At 41.0% G+C, this 24,696-nt stretch overlaps 1 protein-coding gene across 1 annotated transcript in view; it reads right to left on the reverse strand.

Moving 5' to 3' along the window:
• LOC103601927 (small conductance calcium-activated potassium channel protein 2) overlaps positions 1-24,095 on the reverse strand; it is a gene marked incomplete at its 3' end in the record, with an annotated part of 121,803 nt that extends 97,708 nt beyond the window's left edge. Inside the window, exons 1-3 of the mRNA XM_008586334.1 lie at positions 23,629-24,095; positions 21,064-22,349; positions 20,345-20,440 (exon numbers count right to left, since the gene is read on the reverse strand). Coding sequence (XP_008584556.1) covers positions 20,345-20,440; positions 21,064-22,349; positions 23,629-23,650 — 1,404 coding nt within the window. The remainder of the gene's footprint in view (positions 1-20,344; positions 20,441-21,063; positions 22,350-23,628) is intronic.
• Between the last annotated feature and the right edge of the window lie 601 nt (positions 24,096-24,696).

Here is a 24,696-nt window from a genome sequence, read left to right on the forward strand (position 1 = left end):
AAATTATACAGAGTCATGTAATCACATAATGATGTTTTGGTCAATGACTGACCACGTACACTGTGGTCCCTTAAAATTATAATTGAGTTGGAGGTGTGTAGTAGGCTATACCATCTAGGTATGTGTTTGCACAAGGACGTTTGCACAATGATGATCCATGATATTTGCACAATGATGAAATCACCTAACCACACATTTCTCAGAATGTATCCCATCTTTAAGTGATGCACAACTGTATTTAAAATGGCAGAAAAGGAATGGCAAATATGTGTCACACAGGCTACCATTCCCTTCTCCCTCTTATAGTCATGGCAGGCATGATTAATCGATTAGGTCCTTTCCAGTCCTTCTGTAGTCTAAAGAATCATTCTCAATACTGTGCTCCAAACAGTTACAATCAGTTGATGGGAGGAAACTTACTGGCCATACTCAACTAGAATAATACATCTAGTATTATTATAGAGACTGTTACTGATCTTCTCCTGGACACCTGCCACTTCGTTTGGTTGGGTATGTGGCTACACTAGAGAAGTATGTCAAAGAAAAAGTCGTTGAACCTGAATTAGAAGATTAAGATGGAAATCTCAGAGCAGAGCACGGTTATGGCACAGACTCAGACAACATTCAGATTTTATTACAGTTGTCAGTGTTCTTTCCCATTTCTACTTCACTTTCATGGATAATTGAGTATTGGCTTCTATCCCATCACTGTGGCTCTTTCTGAACAATCCCTAGAGATAGATGAAAAAGACTAAATAAGACATAAGGTTTAATTATAGATAAAAATTGTTCTACCACAGCATCCTTGAATCAACTGGGGTGAATTGAAGGTAACAATGTAAAATTCAGAGGAAACTATCTCCCTCATCTATAGTAAAGTAAACCAAATGTTTGAACATCATAAATTTTCAAGAGTTGGTTACTTATTTTATGGTTATAACAGATGTGGAAAATGGTACGACTTTTCTTGTACATTCCATATAAAAGCATACCTAACAGTAAGCAAATGAGAAGAAATGAACATTTGAAGTCACAGGACTTAATGTGATTCTCAGCTTTGCTACTCACTAGCTGAATAAGAATTATAATTTAGATGAATGGGACAATGTGTATATTGTACTTAGCACAGTGCTTGCTCCCAGCAGGAACATGATACATACTGATTATTTTGATACATATAACCTATTTTACTTTTCCAAAGAATAGCCATAAAGCATGAAGCTAACAAATCTTGTCCTCTCTTATACTGCACAAGAATTTTTCACATTAGTCATCTTGGTAATCTTCTGTCCCTATGCTGCATCCACTTAAAAGCATTAGGTGGGGCTAATTAATTCTTCCAATATCTTTCCTTTGCCTCACCTTCTTTTCTAGGACCCTATTTATCCTCAGTCAATTTTTTAGCATATTCCTTGAGAAATGTCACTTTTATCTCATCATTACCTTTGCCACTACATCTAACACTTGAGAGAATCACCAAATAGTACACGAATGAGAGAAAAATCACCAAAGAGTATATGAAGAAAATACGTGGTCTACACATACAGACCCCACTGTAGGCAGGAGGGTCAAATTCAGAAACAGGGGACTTATAGATTAAGAAAAACCTATCTGAACCCATTGGATAACTGCACAAAACCCAACTAAACAGTTCTTCCCCTACATGTCAAAGATGGGTTACCTTACAGCTTAACACCTGGGCAAACTGGAAAATACTTTTCTAAGCTACTTATTTGTTCTATCAACCACATCTGCTACACTCAAGAAAGTTCACACGTGATAAAAAGTTCACTAGAACAATTTTATAAAGTAGGACATGACATTAAACAAAACAGCCAAGAGAGAAGTTCTGATCATGAACAGGTCCAATCACATGGGTTTAACAGAGGCAAGCTGCTAATCCTTGGAGTGACCACTCTCTAGGGAAGGACATACAGCCGGACTTATGAGAGCAGGTGCTATCTATCCATTTGTTTTGTGGTAGAAAGCTGTAGAAATAAACGAAGAGAGTAAAGGTTTCTTATAAGGCCAGAGAACTACTGAGTCCTGAGAGGAAGAGAAATACTGTTCCAGGTGGCTTTTCTCCATTAACTTTCTTTTTCTGTTTCTAACATCCAGAGAAAGAGGCATCTATGTCAAATGCCTCAAAGCAGAGTTACTCGACCCTCATAATGGAATTGTTTGAACTCACAGAACATAAATGCCTTGTGAATAAACACAAGACTAGACATTTACTGTTTTCCCCAGAGGAACAATAATCTCACGAAGATACCTATACATCAAACAATTCTAACTGGGGTTCAGGCTGGGGAATATCTACTACAAGGGGCGCTGACTTTGGAGTTAGAGATTATGAATGCCAGGGATGGTCACCTTTAAGATGAAGTAAAAAGCTGGGAAACCCCCTTTAAAAGCCTTGGAAGGCAAGGATTGCACTGTAGATAGTAATAATGGTAAACAAAAACAAAACATATGCCAGTGTCTTCTAAGTTGTCACACCATTGCGCAACCATTTTCAAAGCCTATTCTGGAACCATGATTAAAAATACAGAAAATGTTATATACCAGACAGAACATTAAGCTTGTGGATTATCTATTAATAGGAATGATAATCTGTCATTCTCTTACAAGTACAATTGTCCAGGTCTGTGAACATGATCACATTATTCCAGGTTAAAAAGGAATCTGAGCCATCAATAGGGAGGAAACCCACCCAACCCCCACTCGCCATTGCCCAGCACTGTCCTCGCACTGTCAGGAGAAGGATATGGATGTCAGATGAGGACAAGCTCCTGTCCTCCCCTCCCCTAGCTTAGTAACATCAATGGCAGCATACAGTGGTACAGCTTGTGTTGCAGCTGAGGGAGGAAAAAGATATGTAACTGCCCTTAAGAAGGTAAAGTATATCCACAGAAAACAACCTGAGGAGGCTCCAACCCTCAATTATACAGAACCAGTAACAAATACAAATATTGCTCAGGAAAGGAAGAGAACAAAGTGTCTAAAATAATCAGACAAGGCTTCACAGGAGAGGTGATATTTGAGGCGCACTGAAAATGTCAGAGGGTATTTTTTAAGGATCAAGAAGTAGATGAGGACAACCACAGTAGGAGACACTGGGATCATTTCACAGGGAATGAAGGGAGACCCAAGAGGAGGTCTCTGTCTCTTGTTACCTCAGCAGAAATGTCCAAAGCTGATCTGTCATCTGTGAGAGCCCCTTGATTCTCACTGCCCTCCTAAAATTATCAATGCTTCATAAGCACAGCACCACTACATCTGAAGATTCATTTTGCCATTTCTTACAGCCAAATCTTATACCTCAACTACAGTATCTGTCTCTTTTGATAAAGCTATAAAGAAGAGAAACAAAGCATTGCTACAATTTCAACCAATGAGATCTGACTATACTTCTACTTACTTTCATATCTAAAAAATTTAAAGTCAAACAGAAATACAAATAGATTTTTTTTTTCTTTTTGGTATCCACATTTCTTTTTTTTTTTTTTTCCTTTTTGTCTTTTTTTTTTTTACTGACCAGTAACAGGATCGCAACCCTTGGTGTCACGCCCGTACCGGGGACCGGCAATGGGATCGCAACCCTCGGTGTTGCGCCCGCACTGCGCTCAGCCAGTGAGCGGGAAACGGTCTCCACATGGGATCCGAACCCTCAGCGGGAGCGCCGCTGCGCTCCCAAGTGGCACACTCTCCAGTGCGCCACTGGGCCGGCCCTGGTATCCACATTTCTAATCAAAGAAAACAAGAGTATTCAGATTTCCTTCAGCTCTTCAAGAGCCAATGTATGATGCTTTGAAGGAAAAAAAAAAAAGAAAACTTGTAAGAAATGTTGGAAGGAAATTTAAGCTTATACAAGACAAGTTTACCTTAAACGATTAGGGATCTGTGGCTCATAACTCAGTAAATCAGGTGAGAAACCTAGACAAGAAGGATTGCAGAACCAAAATTCTACTATTCAGGATATTTTTTGCCCAACAAATAGTTTTGAAAGCTAAATTTCTCTAGTCAAATGGTACATTATGGCAGAAAAATACAAAAGAGTAGAAAAAGTTTATGCTAAGAAAAACCATGTTAAACTCTTAATAGTATATTATCAGTATATTAGATTCCCATACCACCTCCTCTAAGATAGGTTATTTTACACACATCCTCAACCAGACATTGGTAAACTGAGAAGTCAGGATGGCTTTCACCACTTTACCAATGAAGACAGGGACTGTTTAGATGGCTACTATGCAACAAGATGCATGAACCCTGGAGGTATCCACTTCAGGCCTGCTCAGCCCAGGAATGCACAGCAGGATCAAATAGGACACCTGCCTTCAGGAACAGGCTGGGGAGGTGAGAGTCAGAGTCTGAGAAATGCTGTTGTAATTATGGCCTCCATTAGGGACCCTAAAGGCCACATGCTGTACCAGGCACTTCACCACTCTCTCCCACCCTGATGCCCCCAAACCCATCATACCATCCTAACAGAAAGCCCATGAAGCCCCATCCTAGTTACATAAAAGAAACTAAGTATCACAGTGGTCATGATTGATGATGGTAAACACAATAAAGACAATACTAATGCCACAGTTTGTGTGGTTACTGTATGTCCAGTACTGGGCTAGGTACCGTATAATTCTTGTAGTAGCCTCATGAAATAGGTCCTACTACTCCCATTTTACAGATGAGAAACTAAAGCTCAGAGCTGTTGATAGGCTGCCAGAAAAACCTGGGTTTGAATCATGCTCCATTTCACTTTGGTGCTCTTTATCTCTGTGTTAACCTGCACATGCTAAAGGGGGAAAAAAAGAGGAAAAGAAAAGAAAATGAAAAAAAGAAAAGAGGGCACTGAAATTACAGTGGGTGCTGGGGTCAGGCAAGGATGGCTTCCTGGTAGAGCTGATTCTTGAGTTAAATTTTGATATACCAGTAGGATTTGGAAAAATAAAGGGGGAAAGTCATTCCAAGCAAAATGGCAAGGAATAGTGTGATATCCTTCAGGAACTGCAAGTAATTCAGTTTTTCTGAAGCAAAAGTGGTATATTGGGGGGAGAAAAAGGAGATGACAGTAATTGACAGACAGCGGCCAGATCACGAGAGGTCCTGCAAGAAATCCACATTCTGATTGTCATCCTGAAACCAAAGAGAGCCGTAGAATCCCTTTAGAATCATTGTGACAGCATTAGGTTTACGTTCAAGACAAGACATTCTTGTAGCAGTGAGGAAGATGGACCACCAGCAAGAAGCAGGGGGAGGAAGACAGTCATCAAACTGGAAGCAGCTCAGCTACATTAATACATGTTAACACACAGTAAAAATGACGGGGCAACAACCAAGACAGAAATTCCCAAAAGGAGCTTTACGTTCCCCTCTGAGATGGGTCTAGGCTGTGTGTTGCTTATTTACAGTTTTACTGTATGGAGTATTAGAAAACATAGGCAATTATGGCATCACCCGTAATTTCATGGATATTGTTTCTTAAGATAGCTGAGGCTAAAAGAAGTGAGTGAGTTTAAACAGAAATACTAAGTCTACTATAAAAATAAAATGATATAAATAATAAAATATATACCAAAATGTATATTTTATGAATTGCACGAGACTATATATTATTTTAATTTATTTTATATACAAATATATATTTTATACATATTACATATTATTTGGTTATATATTCTATTGTCACAAATATATCATATAGTATGCTATAGAATATAAAAAAAAATCCAAATGTGAAATAAACACTAGATATAAATATAGTAGAGATTTTAGGAGGACCTGGGAGGAGTCACAGTTTGGGAGTCAGAAGACAGGCACTGAGAGCATGAGCAGAAAGCAGAGGTAATGCCAGGACACTAAGGAGGAAGTATCCACAGGCCCCAGCGACTCTCGATTCTCGGGGGTGGGGAGATGAGCGGGAGGGGAGATGAGGCAGGAGTCCTCCCTGGGGCCCCAGTGCAGAGTGCTGTCCTTCCCTATGACAGCAAATGGCAAGCAGCAAGGATGAGGCCCAGAGGAATGACAAGGTTGGAACATGCTGAATTGGGGGCCCTGTGGGACTTCCAAGTGGAGCTGTCCAGTAGGCAGCTGAGAGTGGAGAAGATTATCTACATTAAATATAGCTTTAATCACGAGGAACAGAAATGAGCAAATTAATAAATTATACATGATGCTAGAACTCCAGACCAAAAGATAAAAAACATAAAGAAAGAAAGAACACTCTACTGCTTCCTACCTTCATTTGTGATTACTTTATGATAAAATACAAAGTTAGAGAACAATCAACTATAAATTTTTTTTTTCAAAATATAAAACAAATTAGCCCCGCGTCCTGATCAATCAAGCTAAAACCACAGTGTCATAAAACACAAATCACAACCTGAGATGCCCAGCTTTCCCAAGACTAAACTACGCAGCACCGAGGATCAGATGAGACTGTTCTCTCCTCACTGGCCTCCCTGGAAATGACTGAACCTCCAGGCTCCAGAAGTTTCTATTACAGCCATCCCTCTCCTACGTGACAATATAAATCTAACTCAAATGCAATTTCACCTCAATCTAGGAGTGCAAGCTCCTACAAGGAAGCCTGAGATCTTGGCCATAGCAGAAGGCCTTGTACCTACAGAAATCTGCATTTCCAAGGATGCCTTTACCTGAACCTCTGCCCACTAAACACCTTAGTGAGCAAAAATTAGAGCAAAAACTAGCTTTTGATGCGAAGGCAGAAGAAACACTTCTGGGCATGTTTTTCCTTACCCTTGTTGACCATCCTGTTATCTAACTCAGGTTGGTAAACTTTTTCTATATAGGATCAGAGAATAAATATTTTTGTTGTGCCAGCCTTATGGTCTCTGTCGCAACTACTCAACTCTGCCATGATAGCACAAAAGCAGCAATATACAAAACCTCAACCAATGGGTGTGGCTACATTCCAATAAAACTTTACTTATAAAATGATGTAGGCCAGATTTGTCCAGGGGGTGGATTTGGCCAGTGGACTACAGTTTGTCAACCCCTTCTCTAACTAATCAAGTATTTGCCTTCTCTGCCCAGTGTCCCTCTTTCCAGAACTTGGTCCAGCTACCTTATGTTACACAGTACGTTATTACCCTGCCATCTCCCCACCTTGAGATCCTGCTAGACTCTAGGCTCTCCTTCCCTACTAGGGCTACAGCATTTCTTGGTAATAATAATGAGTAAAGAAGAATAATGGAAGCAGTTAACATTTACTGAGCGTGTATGATGTGCCAGTTATGCTAGGTTCTTCAAAAACTGTCTCACTGAATCCTCAACACAATCTAGTGAGATAAGTCCAATTATCATTTCCATTTTCTAGATGAAGAAAATGAGGCTGAGGTGGGTAAAATTTTCTTCTCACGGTCACACAAAGGAAAGCTGAGTTCTAACTCAAATCTGTTTGGATCCAGGGCCAAAGTTCCTAACTGCCTCCTGGGCTGCTTTCCAGAAGCACATGTGGCTCTCTAGATGGAAGGTGTCTATCCGGCCTCTTCTCCTACACTGTCCTCTGGTGCTCTAATACTTTATGTTGCTACCCACAACCTGGGGTACAGTGACAGGCCAAGCCAGGTGGCATTTACTGCCTCCAGGCAGTGGCTCTTCTGCTTTTCACAACATTTTAACATTCAACATAAACATGAGTACAAGTAACAGATACAATCCACCATGACCGGAAAATGTTATGCTTATTACTCTTTTTCCACCTTCCAACGACAGTGACATACCCAAGGGTATTAGGGATCATCATGTGTCCTCAACACGTCCCTTAGGATCAGAGGCAGAGCAGGAATCCTGACATGGCTGATAGTCTAAAAACACAGCAAGTGTTCCCCCGGAATATTCCCAAATGAAAACAAGGCTGGGGAGGCTGAAAGAGGGATGGGTTGGTTACTGGTGACGTAAACACACCCAGCATGGGCCTCAGGGAGCACTGGGTAGGGAGGGCTGCTCCTCAGAAGGATGAGCTAGGCAGATTTAAAATAAAGTCAATGAAATGATTTTAAAAACTGTTCTCCTTATCTTCTTGGTAAAGAGGACTAGATTTGTAGCATTTCATTGCAATTTCCCCTGCTGTGTTTAAGAAAAAGAGTAAAAATTATCAACTGCTTGGACCCCACTGTGAACGTACAGGCCATCATTCATACGAATCCAGGAGGGAGGAAACGTGAACAAATGAATACAAATTCGCATTCAACCTGGGAGTGCAGCTAGAGCACACATCACATGGGTATCTGAGCCCATCACTTCCACCCCAGCAGCCTCCCAATCCTACCCTTTTCACTTGCTGAATTCTGTTCCCCTGTAGCAACGTGTCATAACTCGGGTCTTGACAATGAGCCTTGTTCTCAGCCTCCATCACACTGATTGTCTTGCTGTGGTCACGGGAGCTCCAGCACAACGGTGCAGAGGAGACCTCTTGCTGCTGCAGGGCCCATGCTCACCCACTGAGGGCTCAGTGTGGTCTCTGAGCAGGATGTTCTGACATGGGCTTGAAGGACTATGTCCTAAATACATGTCCTTTACCCCTGTGTGGCCAGTTGTAAAACAATGCAATAAAGACACTCTTGATGGACAAATTATTTCTAAATAGCTGCCACTGAAGCAATCTGTGTGCACAGTATCAGACGAAACGAGACAGTGAAAACGACAGCTAGTGGGCTGGTTCTTCATCCCCCAATGTAACAAACACCCAAGGGACACATTCTGAGATGTGAAGCAGAATGTGGCCAAAATTCAACACTGAAAAGTACACACAGTTGTCAAGAAGGATAAAAGAGGTTGTGTAAAATAGATATGCTGAAGGAAAAAAAAAAATACAGAAGGATAAGTCTTTTTTATATGATATTAAAAATCTACAAGAGCTAGTAAATACCAAATCAAGGAAATTAAAAAAATAGATTTCACCCCTGAAGACGGTATTGTTGTTTTGGTTTTTTTTAAAAACAAGTGTACAATATTAGAGAATTCTCTTTGCATCTCTACTACTTAAATTTTAAAATTCTGCTCAAACACATTTTCATTAAATATCTTCTTTAACACTGACAAATGAGAATAAATACTATTGTTCTTTACCAAAATACTAATGGGAAAGAAGTAAAATTCTAATTCAAAATATTTTTCAATGCAGCATTAAAATTTGTAACCTTACCAACAGGTTCAAGCAGTAAGCTAAAGCCTTAAACCATTAACATATATAACTAAATAAATATATCTTTAGCTATTCTCACCTCAAAAGACAGATAGCAATTCCTGCTCTTTGATATAAGAACTTCTTCCAAGTACGGGATGATTTACCTATATGAAAACTGACACTATGGCAAGTTTCTAAAAGCCAAGACTCCCGCTCTTAAAATTACATAGCTAATTCCCTGTAAATAAAATTTAGTTTGCAATCGATAGCTTTGCTTGCATACACATCTAGAAATACTGGATATGTCTTTGAAGAAGCATGAGATAACTATTATAAATACCTTAGCCATCACTTTTATATCATATTATATGTATACAACTTTAATAAATATTCTGCCTAATTAAAATTTTTCAATATCTTAATTCGTGACCATAAAAACAAATTCAATGCTAGGATATAACTTCCTGTAGCCACTCAATAAAACATCAAACAGTTTAAGGATTAGTATCCATATAGTTTTTAACCTTCATGACAGTAGACATTATTCTAAGAAAAGCACTGTCCAAGGTTAAATCCATGATAAGCATACTACAGTGCTTTATGCCTTCTCCCAAAAATTTAGTATGTTTGTGTCAAGACTAATATGCAAATATTGCATAGTATTTCTTTGGGACAGAAAAGCCTCTTGATAGAAGACAACTACATATGTGGCCAAACAATAAAGTCTACATACCCATATCTAAACAGGCAGATTACTTGGAAACAATTCCATTTTAACACCAGATAGCCATCACAGATAAACACAGGATTGGGTAAAAATGCTCAGAATATTAAAAAAAGCAAAGGACAAATTGTAGAAGACTGTACAAATGTAGAAGATAAGCTGTTAGAACTTGTCTACATGATTCAATTCAAAGTTTACAATGTATAAATCCCAACGTCTCCTATAAACCTGAAAAGTAAAGTCCAAAACTCATCCAACACATTGTTCAAAACCAGAAACTATATTCTATAGACTCAATTAATGATTATATGAAATGAAACAGAAGAGAAAATGTAAGCTCCCTGATCAAAATTAAATCAATCTCTATACCATGAATATTTCGAGGTGTCACTTGTCATATTTACACATAAAAATTCTTCCTAATTCTTTCAGACTCCCAGCACTATGGCTGGTGGTAGTAGCACATAACTCTCACCAGAGGTAAATCCAGTCTAAAAAAGAGGAAAACCTTTTTGTTTAAATGTCCTATAGACCTACAATGAATGCAGACAGAAGTGCTGCTAATTACAGTCCTTTACATGCATGCCTTCGGCTGTTTACTACCTCTTATCCTTTCAACAGGGGTTTAATACTAGAATTTTCCATTATCCAAAGTATTCCCTTTGCTTACTTTTCAGAGTGCTTAGTTTAACCCTTTTAAGTCACCAGGGTCCTAATTAATCATGCAGAGATGCAGTCAGCTGTGATGCCTGAAAGAGCTAAAGTAGCTCAGAAAGGACCTAGCTTCCAGCATGAAGCCACACCTAGGGTAGGTTTATGGGGAAAGTGGTCATTTTGTTAAAAAACTGTTAGCCATAACATCACAGGACTTTAACACTCAATTACAAATCTGAAAACTAACAGCCAAATGATCACTTACCTCCTAAGATAGCTAACTTGCTCACAGGGAGAATATGAACTAATTCCATTAATTAAAAAAAACAAAAACAAAAACAAAAAACAGAAATGGCTGTCCTTAGTAGAGATCAAAACTTTCATTTAAAAACATGCACATGCACACATACATACAGACACACTCAAAAACCCTCTAGGTTGTTAAAAAAAAAAACTAATGAACATTGTTTGAATGCCCACTTTAAAAAAAAGAAAAAAAGAAAAAAATCATCTCTGTTTCCCTAAGCCTAGTCCAAGTCCAGCACACTGCAACAAACCCCAAAATAGCCAACAATAACCAGCAACTGACATGAAAATAGCCTCACCAGGTGCCAGGCAATGTTCTAAGTGCTTTATACATATTAACTCAGTTAATCTTCCTAACAACCCAGTGAGAAGGTACTTTGTATTCCCCATTTTTTTCAGACAAGAACTCTAAAGTTCAGAGAGATTAAGTAACTTGTCCAAGGTCACACTGCTAATTAGTGGCAGAGCTGGGAAGGAGCCCAGACAGACTGGCTCCTGAGGCAGTGTACAAAGCCAGGATACTATGTTGCAAAAACAGTAAACAACCCAAAGGAGACTCTGATTGCTCTGCTCAGCAGGAAAGCTTACAGAGAAAAATTTCAGAAATTACAGTTTTTACAGCTTCCCATAATAAAAAGGATTGGGTACATTTGGGGCAAAGTTATCTTCCAATACTACTTTCACATTGTTTCTATATGAACTTTCATTATTAAAAAGGGGGATACCTTTTTACAAACCTGGGTAGCCAATATTTAGAAACCAATATCATGGACATATCGGAAGTATGTATAAGAGACTACAGAGAAGCAAATTCCCAGATTTACACAGCACAATATTCACAATAGTAATTGGTACATTGGGCCCAGACACTCCAGAAGATAACCACATCAGTTATTTAATAAAGCGGTTTGTAAGCACTTAAAAATATAGTGATATAAACATTTGGGAAGACAATCTTACAAATTATCAATTGTCTTAAATAATATCATTTAACCCTGTAATTTATCTCTTGGCCATTTATCCTTAGGAAATCATAAGAGATGCTGACAAAAGTTCATCTGCAAGGGTATTCGTTATAAAAATTATTTTAAATGCATTATTTCTAATTTTTTTAAGTGTCCAAAAATAATGGAAAGGATTAAATTGATTATGTTTATATAACAAAAAAAAAATTGCAGCTGTTAACGATGTCCAGGAATGGTAAAAGCAATAGAAAGTTATACAAAAAGAATAAAAAGTATCTTTATACAGATATATACCAAATACCATGTCTATTTACTCTATATAAATACATTATCACATTGATCATTATCTCTGGGTGGTAAAATTAGTCTAACTCATATTCCCTTTCATATTTTCCTATGTTTTATAAATTTCTAACATGAATAGTTTTATAATCTGGAGGAAAGAAACAAAGCTTTTAAGAGAAAATGCAGTATAGGTAATGAAGCCTATATTATAATGCTTAAAATTATAGGCAAATCAGTCTTGTTCCCTTCTTGGATATCATTAATAGACTGGGAGACTATGGCATTGCAGATCACACAGAATATGTGGATTTTAGCAAGGGATCAGACAGTCCTTGTAACATTCTTGTAGACAAACAAGAAAAATATGGGCTAGCTAGTAGTCAGGGTTGGTAGAGTTGTTATCACTTGAAAGCCTGTACCAAATATCATGGATGAGCAGATGGCTAACCACATAAAAAGGGCCCACATCTGGGTTCTGACCTTGGCTCACTCATGCTGTGAGGTGCACTTTTCAAACTCGCAGCTAGCACAAAGCTAGAAAGAAGAGTTAAATGCGTCCATGGCAGGTGTGCAAACTGGGAAAGAGCCACTAATAATGGCATGTTTCTGGAATAGAATCTAGCACCAATTTGAAATCTAGAGTCCATCCACACACAAAATTTTCCAAACCTAAACAAGCTTTTGCCAAATAAACATCAGAATTATGATTTGAACAATTTTGATAGGCTGAAACACTGGTCTGAAACCAAGATGCTATTTAACAAAGTAAATGTAAAGCTGAACGTTTAGTTCGGTAACAATTTTACAAATGTCACTTGGCAACAGTTCATGTGAAACAGTGACCATTTTATACTAACAACAGTCAGTATAATGTTGCATTTTTGTTGAAGGGCGGTAACAACCCCATTGGCAGATCCTGTACATTTCTGACCCTCTCATGTGAAAATAGAATTTGACAAAATGGAGTAAGGCCAGAAGAATGTGATTAGGATCCTTCAAAGCCTGATCAGGAATACTGAAAGAAACCGAGACTCTTTTAAAGAGACCTAACCAATATTTAAATGTTTGCTCTGTGACACTGTGAAAGGTGGAATCAATTTATTCTGTTGTACTGAAAATTACAGTCTGCCTTCTGTCTCTACCACTCCACTGGAACTGCTCATCAAGGTCAGGAATGACCTTCAACTTGCCAAATCCTAAAAGGATTTCTCTACCTTATACTAACAGATCTCAGCAGCATTCAATACACAGTACCATGCCCTCTTTAAAACACTCCTATCTCTTGGCCTCGTCTACCTCAGGGACAATTCATTAGTCTCTTTTTTTCTAGTTCCTCCTCTACCCAACCTCTGGATGTCAGAGGATGATCCACACGTGACCTTCTCATCTCTCTATTCTCTCTCAGTGATTTTATCAATTCCTGTGGGTTTCAATAGTCTATATACTGATAACTCCCAAATTTAAATTTCCAATACATACCTTTCCTTTGAACTCCAGGTCCTCATATACAATCAGCAGCATTACAAATGTATTAGGCCAAAACAAATTCCTAATTCCACATCCTACCCTTCAATCTGAGTCTCCCCTTCTCAGCACAACATGCTCAGTTGCTCCAACCACAACCCTACAAATCATCTTTGCATTGTCCCTGGCCCTCACCTGCCAAGTCCAACCCACTAGTAAGTCCATTCTACCTCCAACATGGGCTTCAGATCAACCCAACTCTCCTAACCTCCACAGCTGCAACCCAAGCCAAGTGAGCACCATGTTTCTTTATGACACAGTTTGCCAAGAGCCTCCAAACAGTCTCCAGACCAACCTCCTTGGAGCATCAAAAACAAGCCTGCTTAAACATTAAGTTGGATCCCGGGTCTCCCCTGCATTAAATTACTCAGTGACTTCCCCACTGCACTTTAAGAAAAAGTCCAAAAATCTTTATCATGGCCTCAACTCCCTTCAATATCAGGCCCCTGCATCCCCTCCCCCTCTGACTGGTACCAATCCACCCCTCCTTGGGCCATGCTGGTTTGTTCTCATTTGCTCACACACAGTAAACTCGTGGTCACGTGGCCTTTGCACAGGTTGTTCCCACAGACTCTGCCGATACTGGCCACTTCTTTACCTTTACATCTCAGTTTAAATCTCACTTCCTCAGACAGTCCTCCCCTGTCTCATGTGTATATCCCCAATTCCCCAATTTTCTCTTAGCTCTTTTACCTCTTTCATGTCACTTATCACAATTTCCAAGAAATTTCTTTACTTATTTTTTTGTCTCTCCTTAACCCCACCTACTTGGAATGTCAGCTCCAAGAGGGAAGGGATCTTACCACTTATTCCTAATTGTATTTGCAGAGCTCAAAAACTTTAAATATCGAATAAGAAATGAATAAAAACAGACTCCATTTGAACATAAAGAAAATCTCCCTAAAAATAAGAGCTGTCTAGTGATGAAACAGACAGCTCTATACACATGCGAACTGACCATCTTTGGAATAGAGTTCAGGCAGTAACTGGGTGACTACCTTTATCAAAGATGATATAAAGGGCATTCCCATGCTGAGGGGGATATAGGGCCAGATGATAATTAAGGTTCCCTCATGTAATTTCTAGTTTTATACACAGAATTTTTAAAACATTTCAGGTTGAAAATAAACTCCCAAAGTAGCAAATATTGTATTCTTTCCTAACGAGCAGAAATCCTCTCTAAACCAACCCTACAAAACCATTTTACATCCTGACCAAATGTAACTTCACTGAAGTTAAATCAGTACAGGCTGCCTCTGTCCACCCTGCCAGATGTGGTTTGGGATGATGACAGCCCACTGTGCCCTTCACTCCAAGCTGTACAAAACATGGCCCAGAAATGGGTTGGGAGCTCAAGCAAACCCACTTGTGGTAAACGTAAAGTTCCATTCTTCATTCATTTGTGATGCTGCTCTGTAAACACACCAGGATCACTTTATTTAGTGTCACACCCATTAATAATGCAGAGATCTTTACACAGGCAGGTGGAGAAAATTAGTCCTGAGTGATTTCGTTACTACAGCATATACACTAAACATTTTTAGCTTCCTTCATATTTGCCAATCTCCTCCAAATTTTTTAAACTAAAATAATAATTTGGCAAACATTTGCTTCTAATCACATCTTTACAATGATTATTCAATTTGTCAGCAGATTAGATAAGGTACTGCTATTCTTACAAAATAGATACAAATACGCCTATAAGGCTTTGTCCTTAAATAATTTTTGTCCAAATTTTTTTTCAGTAAAATGGTAAACTTTTTAGACTTTAAAAAGCCAAAGACAATAAAAATACCTTTTTATAATATCCAGTATTGACAATGCTGTGGAGGACTAACATGTGGGAAAGCAGATAATATAAACTCTGATGACGTTCCTGAAGGGCTAGTGAACAATGTTTCCATTTAAAATGCAAACTCCTTTTGATTCAGCAATCTTACTGCTGGAAATTTACCATATGTGTATACTCTAATTAGTAGATTAAAATAAATATACAAGGATGTTCATTTTAGTATTGCTTGTAATAGCAAAAACCTAGAGAAGTCCAAATTGCCCATCAGCTCTCAGCACAGAGCTGGTAAAATTAAACACCGTACATCCATAAAATAGAATAATATGCAGCTGCTAAAATGTAATAAGATGGGTCTCTATGTGCTGAAGAGACAAAACCTCCAAGACATATTAAGGAATAAAAGCAAGGTATGTGTGTATATAAACACATCTAAATATTCATTTCTGAAATTCTGGAAGGGTATATAAGAAATTTAAAAGTGATTACCTCTGAGAAACAGGACTGAGAGTACACAGAATGTGACTTTACCTTTTTATTTTAAACTCTTCTGTACTGTTTGAATTACTCTTGCTATGTGTATTTGTTTATTAATAAGAATAACTATATGCAGTATTTTCTGCATGGTCTTGGAAGCATCTGCTTGCTTTTTTTGCAGGAGTGGCAAAGTGAGCATTCTTTCCTAGCCTTCCTAAGGCAAACCACAAAACCTATTAAGTGGTTGAGGAGCCACCCCCTCCCCAACCAGACCAGGTGCCTTCACAGGTTACTAAGGCCTCTGCCCTCACTCACTCCTTCCTCCCTTGTGTGAACCTGGTGCACAAGTGAAGAGAACTTTTCATTTCTGTTCTTCTAGTTATAGATCTATATAGTCCATCTCTGAAAATCTAACTCAAAAGAGGTTGAGTAGAGTTATTCTACTGTAAGACATACCAAAGAAAAATCAGTGTTTTCCCTCATGCTATTTATTATATAATTATATTATTACCAAAACAAAAACAGATAAATAAAAATGTTTTCCAGTTCAAAGTATAGTGCCTGCCATTCTTCCAAGTACCATGATAACCAGAAAGATGAGAAAACATTCCAAGGAGCTTTCTTCCCAATCTATTATCTTGTATTTGCTGATCTCAAAACACTTTCAGCTTTTGCAACTGAAATTGCTTCTACAATAAAAATAATAGGACATTAAAGTTGAAAAGATGAAGTGAAATATATGTTGAAATTTTCTCATGTTGAGAATCTTAAAGAGTATTTGAATTTTATTTTGTACTTATTCCATCAGATAAATACCTCCAATCCCACTGCAGGGGTAGGGGCAAAAAGAAAAGACACGAGACATCATGCTTCTGTTTTTCTATAATTTGACTTTGATACTTGATGTGCAGAGGCTACTTATTTAGTATCAAGTGACCTTTCCAAATTGCAGAAAAACAATTCCTATAGTATTTCTCCTTTGACAGATCATGATACATAAGAATTTATTAAAGATTATTTATATATTTATTTATTCTTTTTTTTTTTTTTACTTTACTGAAGAATATAGAAATCAAACCTAAATGTCTATTTGAAAAAGTCTAACATCTACTTAGCTGAAAATTTGCTCTCACTACATCTGATTTTATATAAACATTCTAACAACAACAAAAAAAGTGATTTCATTTTTGGTTGTGAGGTATAAAAGTAATTAGTGAAATGCACAAACTATAGTCTGGTTTACTGAGCTGTCTGTGGTACTGAAAAATAACACCAAAGCTGAAATTTACTGAGCTGGGTTCTTACAGAGCTTCCCCATCACATGGTTTTAATTTAAGTACTACCACCCATGACTCACCTGAACCATCTTATTTTGCCAGAGTATGTATAAACATTTTATTAAAGGTCACACTGACTTGCTTCCCAAGGTCCTCTGTGAAAATGTCAGGGCCTCCCCAAGCTTTGTTAAGCTTCTTCCCAGCAGACAGAGAGCCAGAACGTCGGCTATTACACTTACTTTTCCTGAATGCGATGAGAAATCATATCATGTATCAGAAACTTACAGTAGCTAGCTCTTACTATCAGATAACCATACTGAAATGCTAAAAATAAGAATTGTCATTTCAGATTACATGCTACATCCATGAACATGCTCCAAATGGTAGCATAACCTCTGTATTTAGTTTCTTAACTCAAAGCTAATCAAAATATTTGGAATTTTTTATAGTAAACTGAGAAGTATCCATTAGTTTAACACTTTTTATTCAAGAAATACACTTACAGAAGTGACACCAAAGAGCAAAAAAAAGAGAGGAGGCACAATTCATTATTTTCTCATGTATATGTAAGCCTGTGCACTTGGTTTCACTGAGTTTCACAGTGACTATTCCTGAACAAATTAGAACATTCCTACTTTTTCCTAGTTCTTGACTTCCTGCTTAGGATCTTCACATTAATTTGCTCTTTTCTTTCTTTCTTTTTTTTTAAAGCATCTCAGATGAGAATTTGGAGAATCAGTTTGAGGGAGAAATTCCTCTAGCCAAAACACCGAGTGTGAAAGCTGCATCCAAAATAACTAAATGATATTACCTACACATCTATTTTGCTATTATCTTAAGTGTGGTGGTTTAACAGAAACCATATATCATATAAAATAAACCCAGTTTTAAAAATTTAACATTCTGTGATGTTTGTGTTCCCCAACAGTAAAGAAGTTCACTGTGCTTATTTGCTGAAGAGGGTGAATTCACATCCGCATTTTTCTCATGCATGCGATACATACCCTAATCAACATGTATATGCATTTGCAAAACAGAAAGAGTCCTCAAAATGAACCAATTAGTGAAATACTTTCAAGCATGAAATAATCTATGAAAATATGATTTCCTGTATTTTTATTAGTTTCTTTAAGTTTCAAGAGTTCTATTATAGTATCAATTTTTTTAAGACCCATAATTAACATTTGGTGGCTCCTTAGACTCTTATGTGTTACTTCAAAAATTCTCCCTATAATTATTAAAAAGTCAGTGTTTACAAAAAAAAGTCCTCCCTCATGAATGCTTGTTTAGTTGTGTGTTTTTCAGGCAATATTATGAAAGCTGATGTTTAATAAAAAAGCAGCAAGGTCTCTCACTCCACAGTGGATTAAGTAAAACCACTCTGGCCTCCAAGGAAACATTTTTTAAAAAAATACCTAAGAATGTTTTAGAATAATCTTTTATGTTTAACCTTACTCATATAGCAAACTTTTAGAATGTAGAGGGCATACACAAACAAATGTACATTTTTCAGGGCTTTGGGAAAGTAAAGCAGGGAGCGTTTTGGACTGGAAGCCTGGAGGACAGGGCCAGCGGTCCCCTTGCACTGTCTAGCTGTGTGATCTGGCAAGATACTCACCTCTTCTGAATTCAGGCTCCTCATTTGCAAACCGAATCAAAGGACCATCAGATCTGTTTTGTTCCTTCCAGCTATAATTGTCTACTCTTCAAGTCAAAATGAAAATATAAACTCATAATGTTTAAGTTACACTATTATATCACTTTAAAATGTATGAAAGAATCTCAAAAGCCCACCATCACTAGTACTGAATTAAAGATGAATCTATGTAAATTATTAAGTTTTTTTAAAAAATTTCAAATGTGTGTTTGCCTGGTTTTACCAGTATAGTTTTATTACTTTTCTTTTTTTTTCCCACTCCCTGCCTGTACCCTCCATTCTACTTATCTTTGAATACTCTTACTCTAATTCTCATTCTCTAACCTCATCTCTTCAAAAACACCTTTCTCAAAGTTTTTGCAAATATGAAAAACAAGAGGAAGTAACTTCTCCCCCCTCACTTGGGGTCATCCACATCTTTATTTTGTTTGGACAATCATTAAAACTTGTTTCTTCATATTTAGTGTGTTTACTAGTTACTAATTTAAAGTTTAGTTAACTTAATACTATATTACTTACATGGCAAGTCCTATGCAACAGTTTTAATTCAAAGGCAGCCTAAATTTGAGGCCATCTAAAGGAAAGCAGCCTAAATTTGAGGGTTTCATGCCCCACCAAATGTCTAACAACTGCTCAAAAAAAAAAAAATCGAAAAGTACATATTAGTGCAAATTCTAAGCTGAAAAATCCCAATTTCCCTAATCTTGGGAAACTCCAGTTATTTTCACTCACAGATCTTAATATTCCTTTGACTGTAGGCTATAGCAAAGTAAACAACTGACAAGATGACCTATAAATTTTATAAAGAGTATTCTGACATGGTCAATAACCGCCAAATCTAACAATAGAGCTCCTGGCTGCATTTAAACAAAACAAACATTTTGCCAACAAGACAGCACACAAGAGCAGTGGCCTTAACTCTGAAATGACATTTAAAAAATAACTTAATGATTGCAGCTAAGAATCTATTAAACTACTAGATACACAAAATTTGTATTCTAAACTTATAACAGCTTTTTTTTTTTTTTAACGTTGAGGGATACAGCGGTTAAGAGTTTTTCTCACATTTGTATAAATTAACTAGCAACATTATGAACCTATTTTTTCTCTATACTACATTATAGAAGATATAGAAGACACAATCTCTATATCTATAATGACGCATGCACTAGAAAGAGGTGTCTCAAGCAAGAACACACGTTTATCTTACAGATTAAGGATAGTGCATAACTGGCCTTAAAAAAAAAAGTTCTGATTGATCTAAAGAAGAGGATCTACCTAAAGAATAGAGAGGAAACTCTTAAGTGTTTAACAAACACACCTCAGAAACTATTGCATGTTTACACGGCTACAGTGCCTTGCAATGTTTTCAACTTCTTTAAAGAACAGGTCAGGTGTTAACATAAGAATACAGCCGTGTGTATTCTGTAACCTCAAGCAGGGACATGACAGTTTGGAAAAAGCCTCTGCTGCCTTGTTCCAGGCGGTCTGCACAGCTTTGGATCATTCATAAACAGGAGAATCTAAGTTACCTGTATTTCCCTGGCGTGGTACACGATGATCAGACCGAGCAGGATGATCGTGGAGAGACTGATAAGGCATTTCAGAGCTAAGGAATACAGCGACGCCTGCAACACAGACAGAAGCACTTTAAAGAAAGAAGCACTTTTAACAACATTCCAGGCCCCAGGGGTCAGTCAGTCTTCCCACAAGTGGACCTGAACTTGGATACTGGAAGAGCATACTGGTGATGGCGAGGGAACCTGTCTTGGCTCTGTCACATCACAGCCTCAAAACGAAGTGAGAGGAGAGCAGAGCTGGGAAGACTCGGGGCTCGGCTGCCAAGCCCGTGCCATCGCTGACCAAAGCGCAGCTCCTGGCTCAGGAAACCCTAGAGGGAATTACTCCTGAGTTTAAGCGCTGCGGTTTGAAAGGTGCCTCCCAAACACGAGCACCAGGAGAGGAACACAGCATGCTTTCCCCACCGGCTCCTGGAACCACTTATTTAATGTGCCAGAACGCGCTGGGCACTCTTGCTGCCTCGAGAACTTTGGCTGCACACAAAAAGGGTTCCTCTCTGAGTTGCCAAGTCGACCAGGGATGTTCGTCCTGGTCGCGGCCGCTGTCCTGGCGGGCACCCCTCATCGTCCCGGGAAGGCTACGGACCCACAGGCAAAGGGTTCTCGCCAGTGCCCGTCCCAACCACACGGCTCCTGGCTCCAGTAGGATAGAAAGAGGTTCGAGCCCGTACCTTGTCGTAGGCGCCCCACGACAGCTCGGTCTCGATGACCATGACCACGATGCCGAACATGCCGAAGATGAGCGCGTAGTCGCTGAGTCGCTTGCGCTTCTCGAACAGGGCGCGCCGGTGGCCCAGCTTGTAGCCGATGTTCTGGTTCTTCTTTTTGCTGGACTTGGTGCCACTGCTGCTGCCGTGCCCGCTGCCGCTGCCGCCGCCGCCGCCTCCAGTGCTGCCTCCTCCGCTGGCTCCGTAGAGCGCCAGGTTGTTGGAGTTGTTGTGCTCCGGCTTAGACACCACGATCTCGGGGGCTGAGGATGAGGCGGCGGCGGCGGCAACGGCTGCAGACGGGGAGGACGCGCCACCACCTCCGCCGACCGACGCCGGGGGCTGTAGGGGCTGCGCCTCGGAGTCCATCTCGTGCAGGTTCCGGCGGGACGCGCTCAAGTTGCTGAGCGGCCGCATGACGCCCCCGTTGTACCTGCAGCTGCTCATGGCTATTTCGGTGAAGGGGTTGCTCTCGCGGCGCGCCTGGGGCTGGTGGTGCTGGTGGTGCGCCGGGTGCGGGTGGTGGTGGTGGTGCGAGAGCGGGGGCCCGGAGCCCAGGCTGCCGAGGCTGCCCGTGGGGCTGGCGGCGGGCTGCTGGCTGTGGCACTGGTGGTACTGGGAGGCGGACGCGGGCTGCTGCGCGGGCTGCTGCCGGAGCGCACTGGCATGGCTGGACGGCGTCAGCTCGCTCACATTGAGCTGGCTGCCCCGGCGCGACGAGCAGCAGCAGCAGCACGAAGAGCCCGACAGCGGCGAGGAGGTGCGGGTCCGGAAGGCGCCGCCGGGCGAGGAGGTGCGGAGCAGCAGGGACAGGTTATCCCCCGCCCCCGCCCCCGCCGCCGGGGCACCGGAGGAGGCGCAGCTGTTGCACCGGAGGCATGGGCTGCTACCGCCGCTGCCCGGCTGCTGGTGCGCGAGGTGCGGGTGGTGGTGAGGGTGCGGGAGGGGCGCGAAGGGCGGGCACGGCTTGTCCTGGCTTTGTTGCTGCTGCTGGCAATGCAGGTGTGAAGAGCGCGGCGGCGGCGGCGGCTGCTCTGGGAAGAAGCCGCGTTGGAACTGCAATGGGGTTTCCATGTCAGGGCTGTTAAAGCTGCAGGGAGACCAGGCGGTGGTGCACCCTGCGCAATGCGTTATGGTCGGGAGCGGGGACTCCTGCTGCTGGTGCGAGGAAGGGCCCATGCCGGCTCCGGTAGAATCCAGGCGGCGAGTCCGATTGGTTGGGCGCACCAAAACAATGGGCATGACATCACCTGCGGGGACCGAGACTGAGTTTGCGGCGCGCGCGGCTTAGGGGAGCATGGGTGAGAGAGAGATGGGGAGGGGAATCTGCAGGATGGGAACCCCGGGGGGCGCAGGCCAGGGAGAGGACGCTCGAGGGCGAGTATTCGACCTGCTGATTAGGAGCGCCTCTGAGCACTGCCGGGGATGGAGGGTCCCCACGCAGTGCAGCCAGGCTGCAGGGGAAGGAGAAAAGAAAGGGGCTCCCCTCCCTCCCGTGCAGCTGCCCCCCTGACTAGTGCTGGACGCGCTGCCCGAATCATCTGCGCCGGGCATTGCAGCACGGCGGGCCACCCGGACCATGGGGCAGGCGCAGGGACGGTGCAGAAACCGCACCACCCCTCCGCCCGCACGCCTCGTAGGGAAGCAAACCAGCAGCTCCCTCGTCCCACGTCCGCCTCTCCCTGATCGTCCCGCCAAGAGTGGGCTGCCGGCTGCCCGCCAAGTAACTGCGGGGGCCCGGACTTTGAGGAGAAAAAGTTTGGCGACTGGCTACGCCAGTGCAGCAGCGTCTGGGAAGAACCCGGAGCCCTGAGCCCGGGCTTGGCCGCTACGGGGTCAGCGCTGGCCCCGCGCCCTGATCTTTCCTTGCCGCCCTTGATTGGATGAAAATGTTTGATTCATCCTTACAAATTAAACACTTCAAAGAAGTGTTATGGTAAATTGATAAATATTTTCATTGGCCGATTATAAATTTAGTTGAAAGATTACATACCCCCCAATGTCATAATAGACGTTACCAGCATTAAGTTAGATATAAGGTTCTAGAGTTACTAAAATGTCATAAGAAAAAAAATAATGGCTGCATCCCCCTTGTGTCAAACTGACTTTCTCAAATACAAAAATCAAGCCTTCAAACAGAAATTCTAGAAACAAAACAATAAAGAAAAAATATTGTATCTTTTGCCAGGTTTATCTCCAGATCTTAGTATGGGATTAGTTGCAGTGCTATTGATCATGCAGAAACAAAGACGCTTACTGAGATTTATGGCAATGCTTCGTGGAGTTCTCACTTCTTTCAAAGGGGGTGCAGGGGAAAATGGAATGCCCAAGGTACAGAAGAAACTGGGAATTTGGTCCACAGCATGAGGGACTGTCAGAACAACAAAACTCAAATTAACAGTACTTCAGCCTAGAGGGTGGGGGCGGGGCCGGAGGAGGGGATCCCCGCCGTCCGCGGGAGGAGCCCGCGCGGGCTTCCCGGGTCCCCCTGGCGGGGGCGAAGGGCTTTCCCCGCTCCCGCCGGCTCACATTTGCGCCTTCTGCGGAACATGAGGGGCTGGCGCCCCCGGCCGCCGGGTCCCAGGCTCTGGCGCTCAGGCCCTCCTGCAGCCGCGTGTGCAGGTCCGTGGGCTTCTCTGGCGGTGGAGAGGCGGCTCTTTCGAGGATCAGGGGGCTGCTCAGCCACGGCCGGCCGCTAGCTCCTCTTGCGTTCCTCTTCCTCCCCCTCACCTGCAGCACAGACACAAAGCAAAGGCGGGTTACAAATGCGCAGACACCAAGCCTCTTTGCCAATTCCTGACTGCGGTGGCGAGTGGGAGAGGGGCCTGGCGCTGGCTGATTCACACCGGTAGTCACAGCGTTAACTGGGACGTTATTAGTGATGATAACTCGAGCTGAATAATCGCTGCCCGGGAACAGTACTGAAATTCTGCTGGAGTTGGGTATAATCATAATTTATTTCTTTACTCCAATAAACCAATAAAAATTGTATTTTGTGTGTCACAAATTCTTCGTGATGTGTTCTACTAGGCGATATACCAACACAAAGCGATAGGGGATCCTTTGGAGGTCCTTTGTTACCGCTCCATCTTTACATTTGTATTTCTTTGTGAAAAGAAATTATCTTCTCCCCCAAAAGAAGAAGAAACTGGCCAGTTGGATATTTGTTTCCATTTTAAATTTGATTTTAAAGCATGATTTTTTATAATAGAGATGATTTTAATGGATTAGATAGACCAGGAACTTAGAGTGAAAGCGGATAACCCTCCATTAGGTAATTGGAATTCTCAGCTGGATCCAATTTCTTGATATTCTACTCGGCAGCTGCCCTAAAGTTGCTTACCTGGCTGGTATCTGCTTGTAAGGATGTGTGTGTGTGTGTTTTCAATGCAATGGAGTGAATAATTCATTTTAGGATATTCTTTGGACACGTGTTAAACAATTTTAATTTTTTGTACATGCAAGTGAACAGATCCAGCAGAAAAAAAGGAGGAAGGATGCTTTTAGTGTTATAGTCCTCGAATTGAGACAATGAATACTGTCAGGACTTGCATTTCTCAATGGTCTTGGTTAATAAGAGAATTTTACTGGCTAACA

This window comes from Galeopterus variegatus, unplaced genomic scaffold (assembly GCF_000696425.1).
Source record: "Galeopterus variegatus unplaced genomic scaffold, G_variegatus-3.0.2 Scaffold3940, whole genome shotgun sequence".
Lineage (NCBI taxonomy): Eukaryota > Metazoa > Chordata > Mammalia > Dermoptera > Cynocephalidae > Galeopterus > Galeopterus variegatus.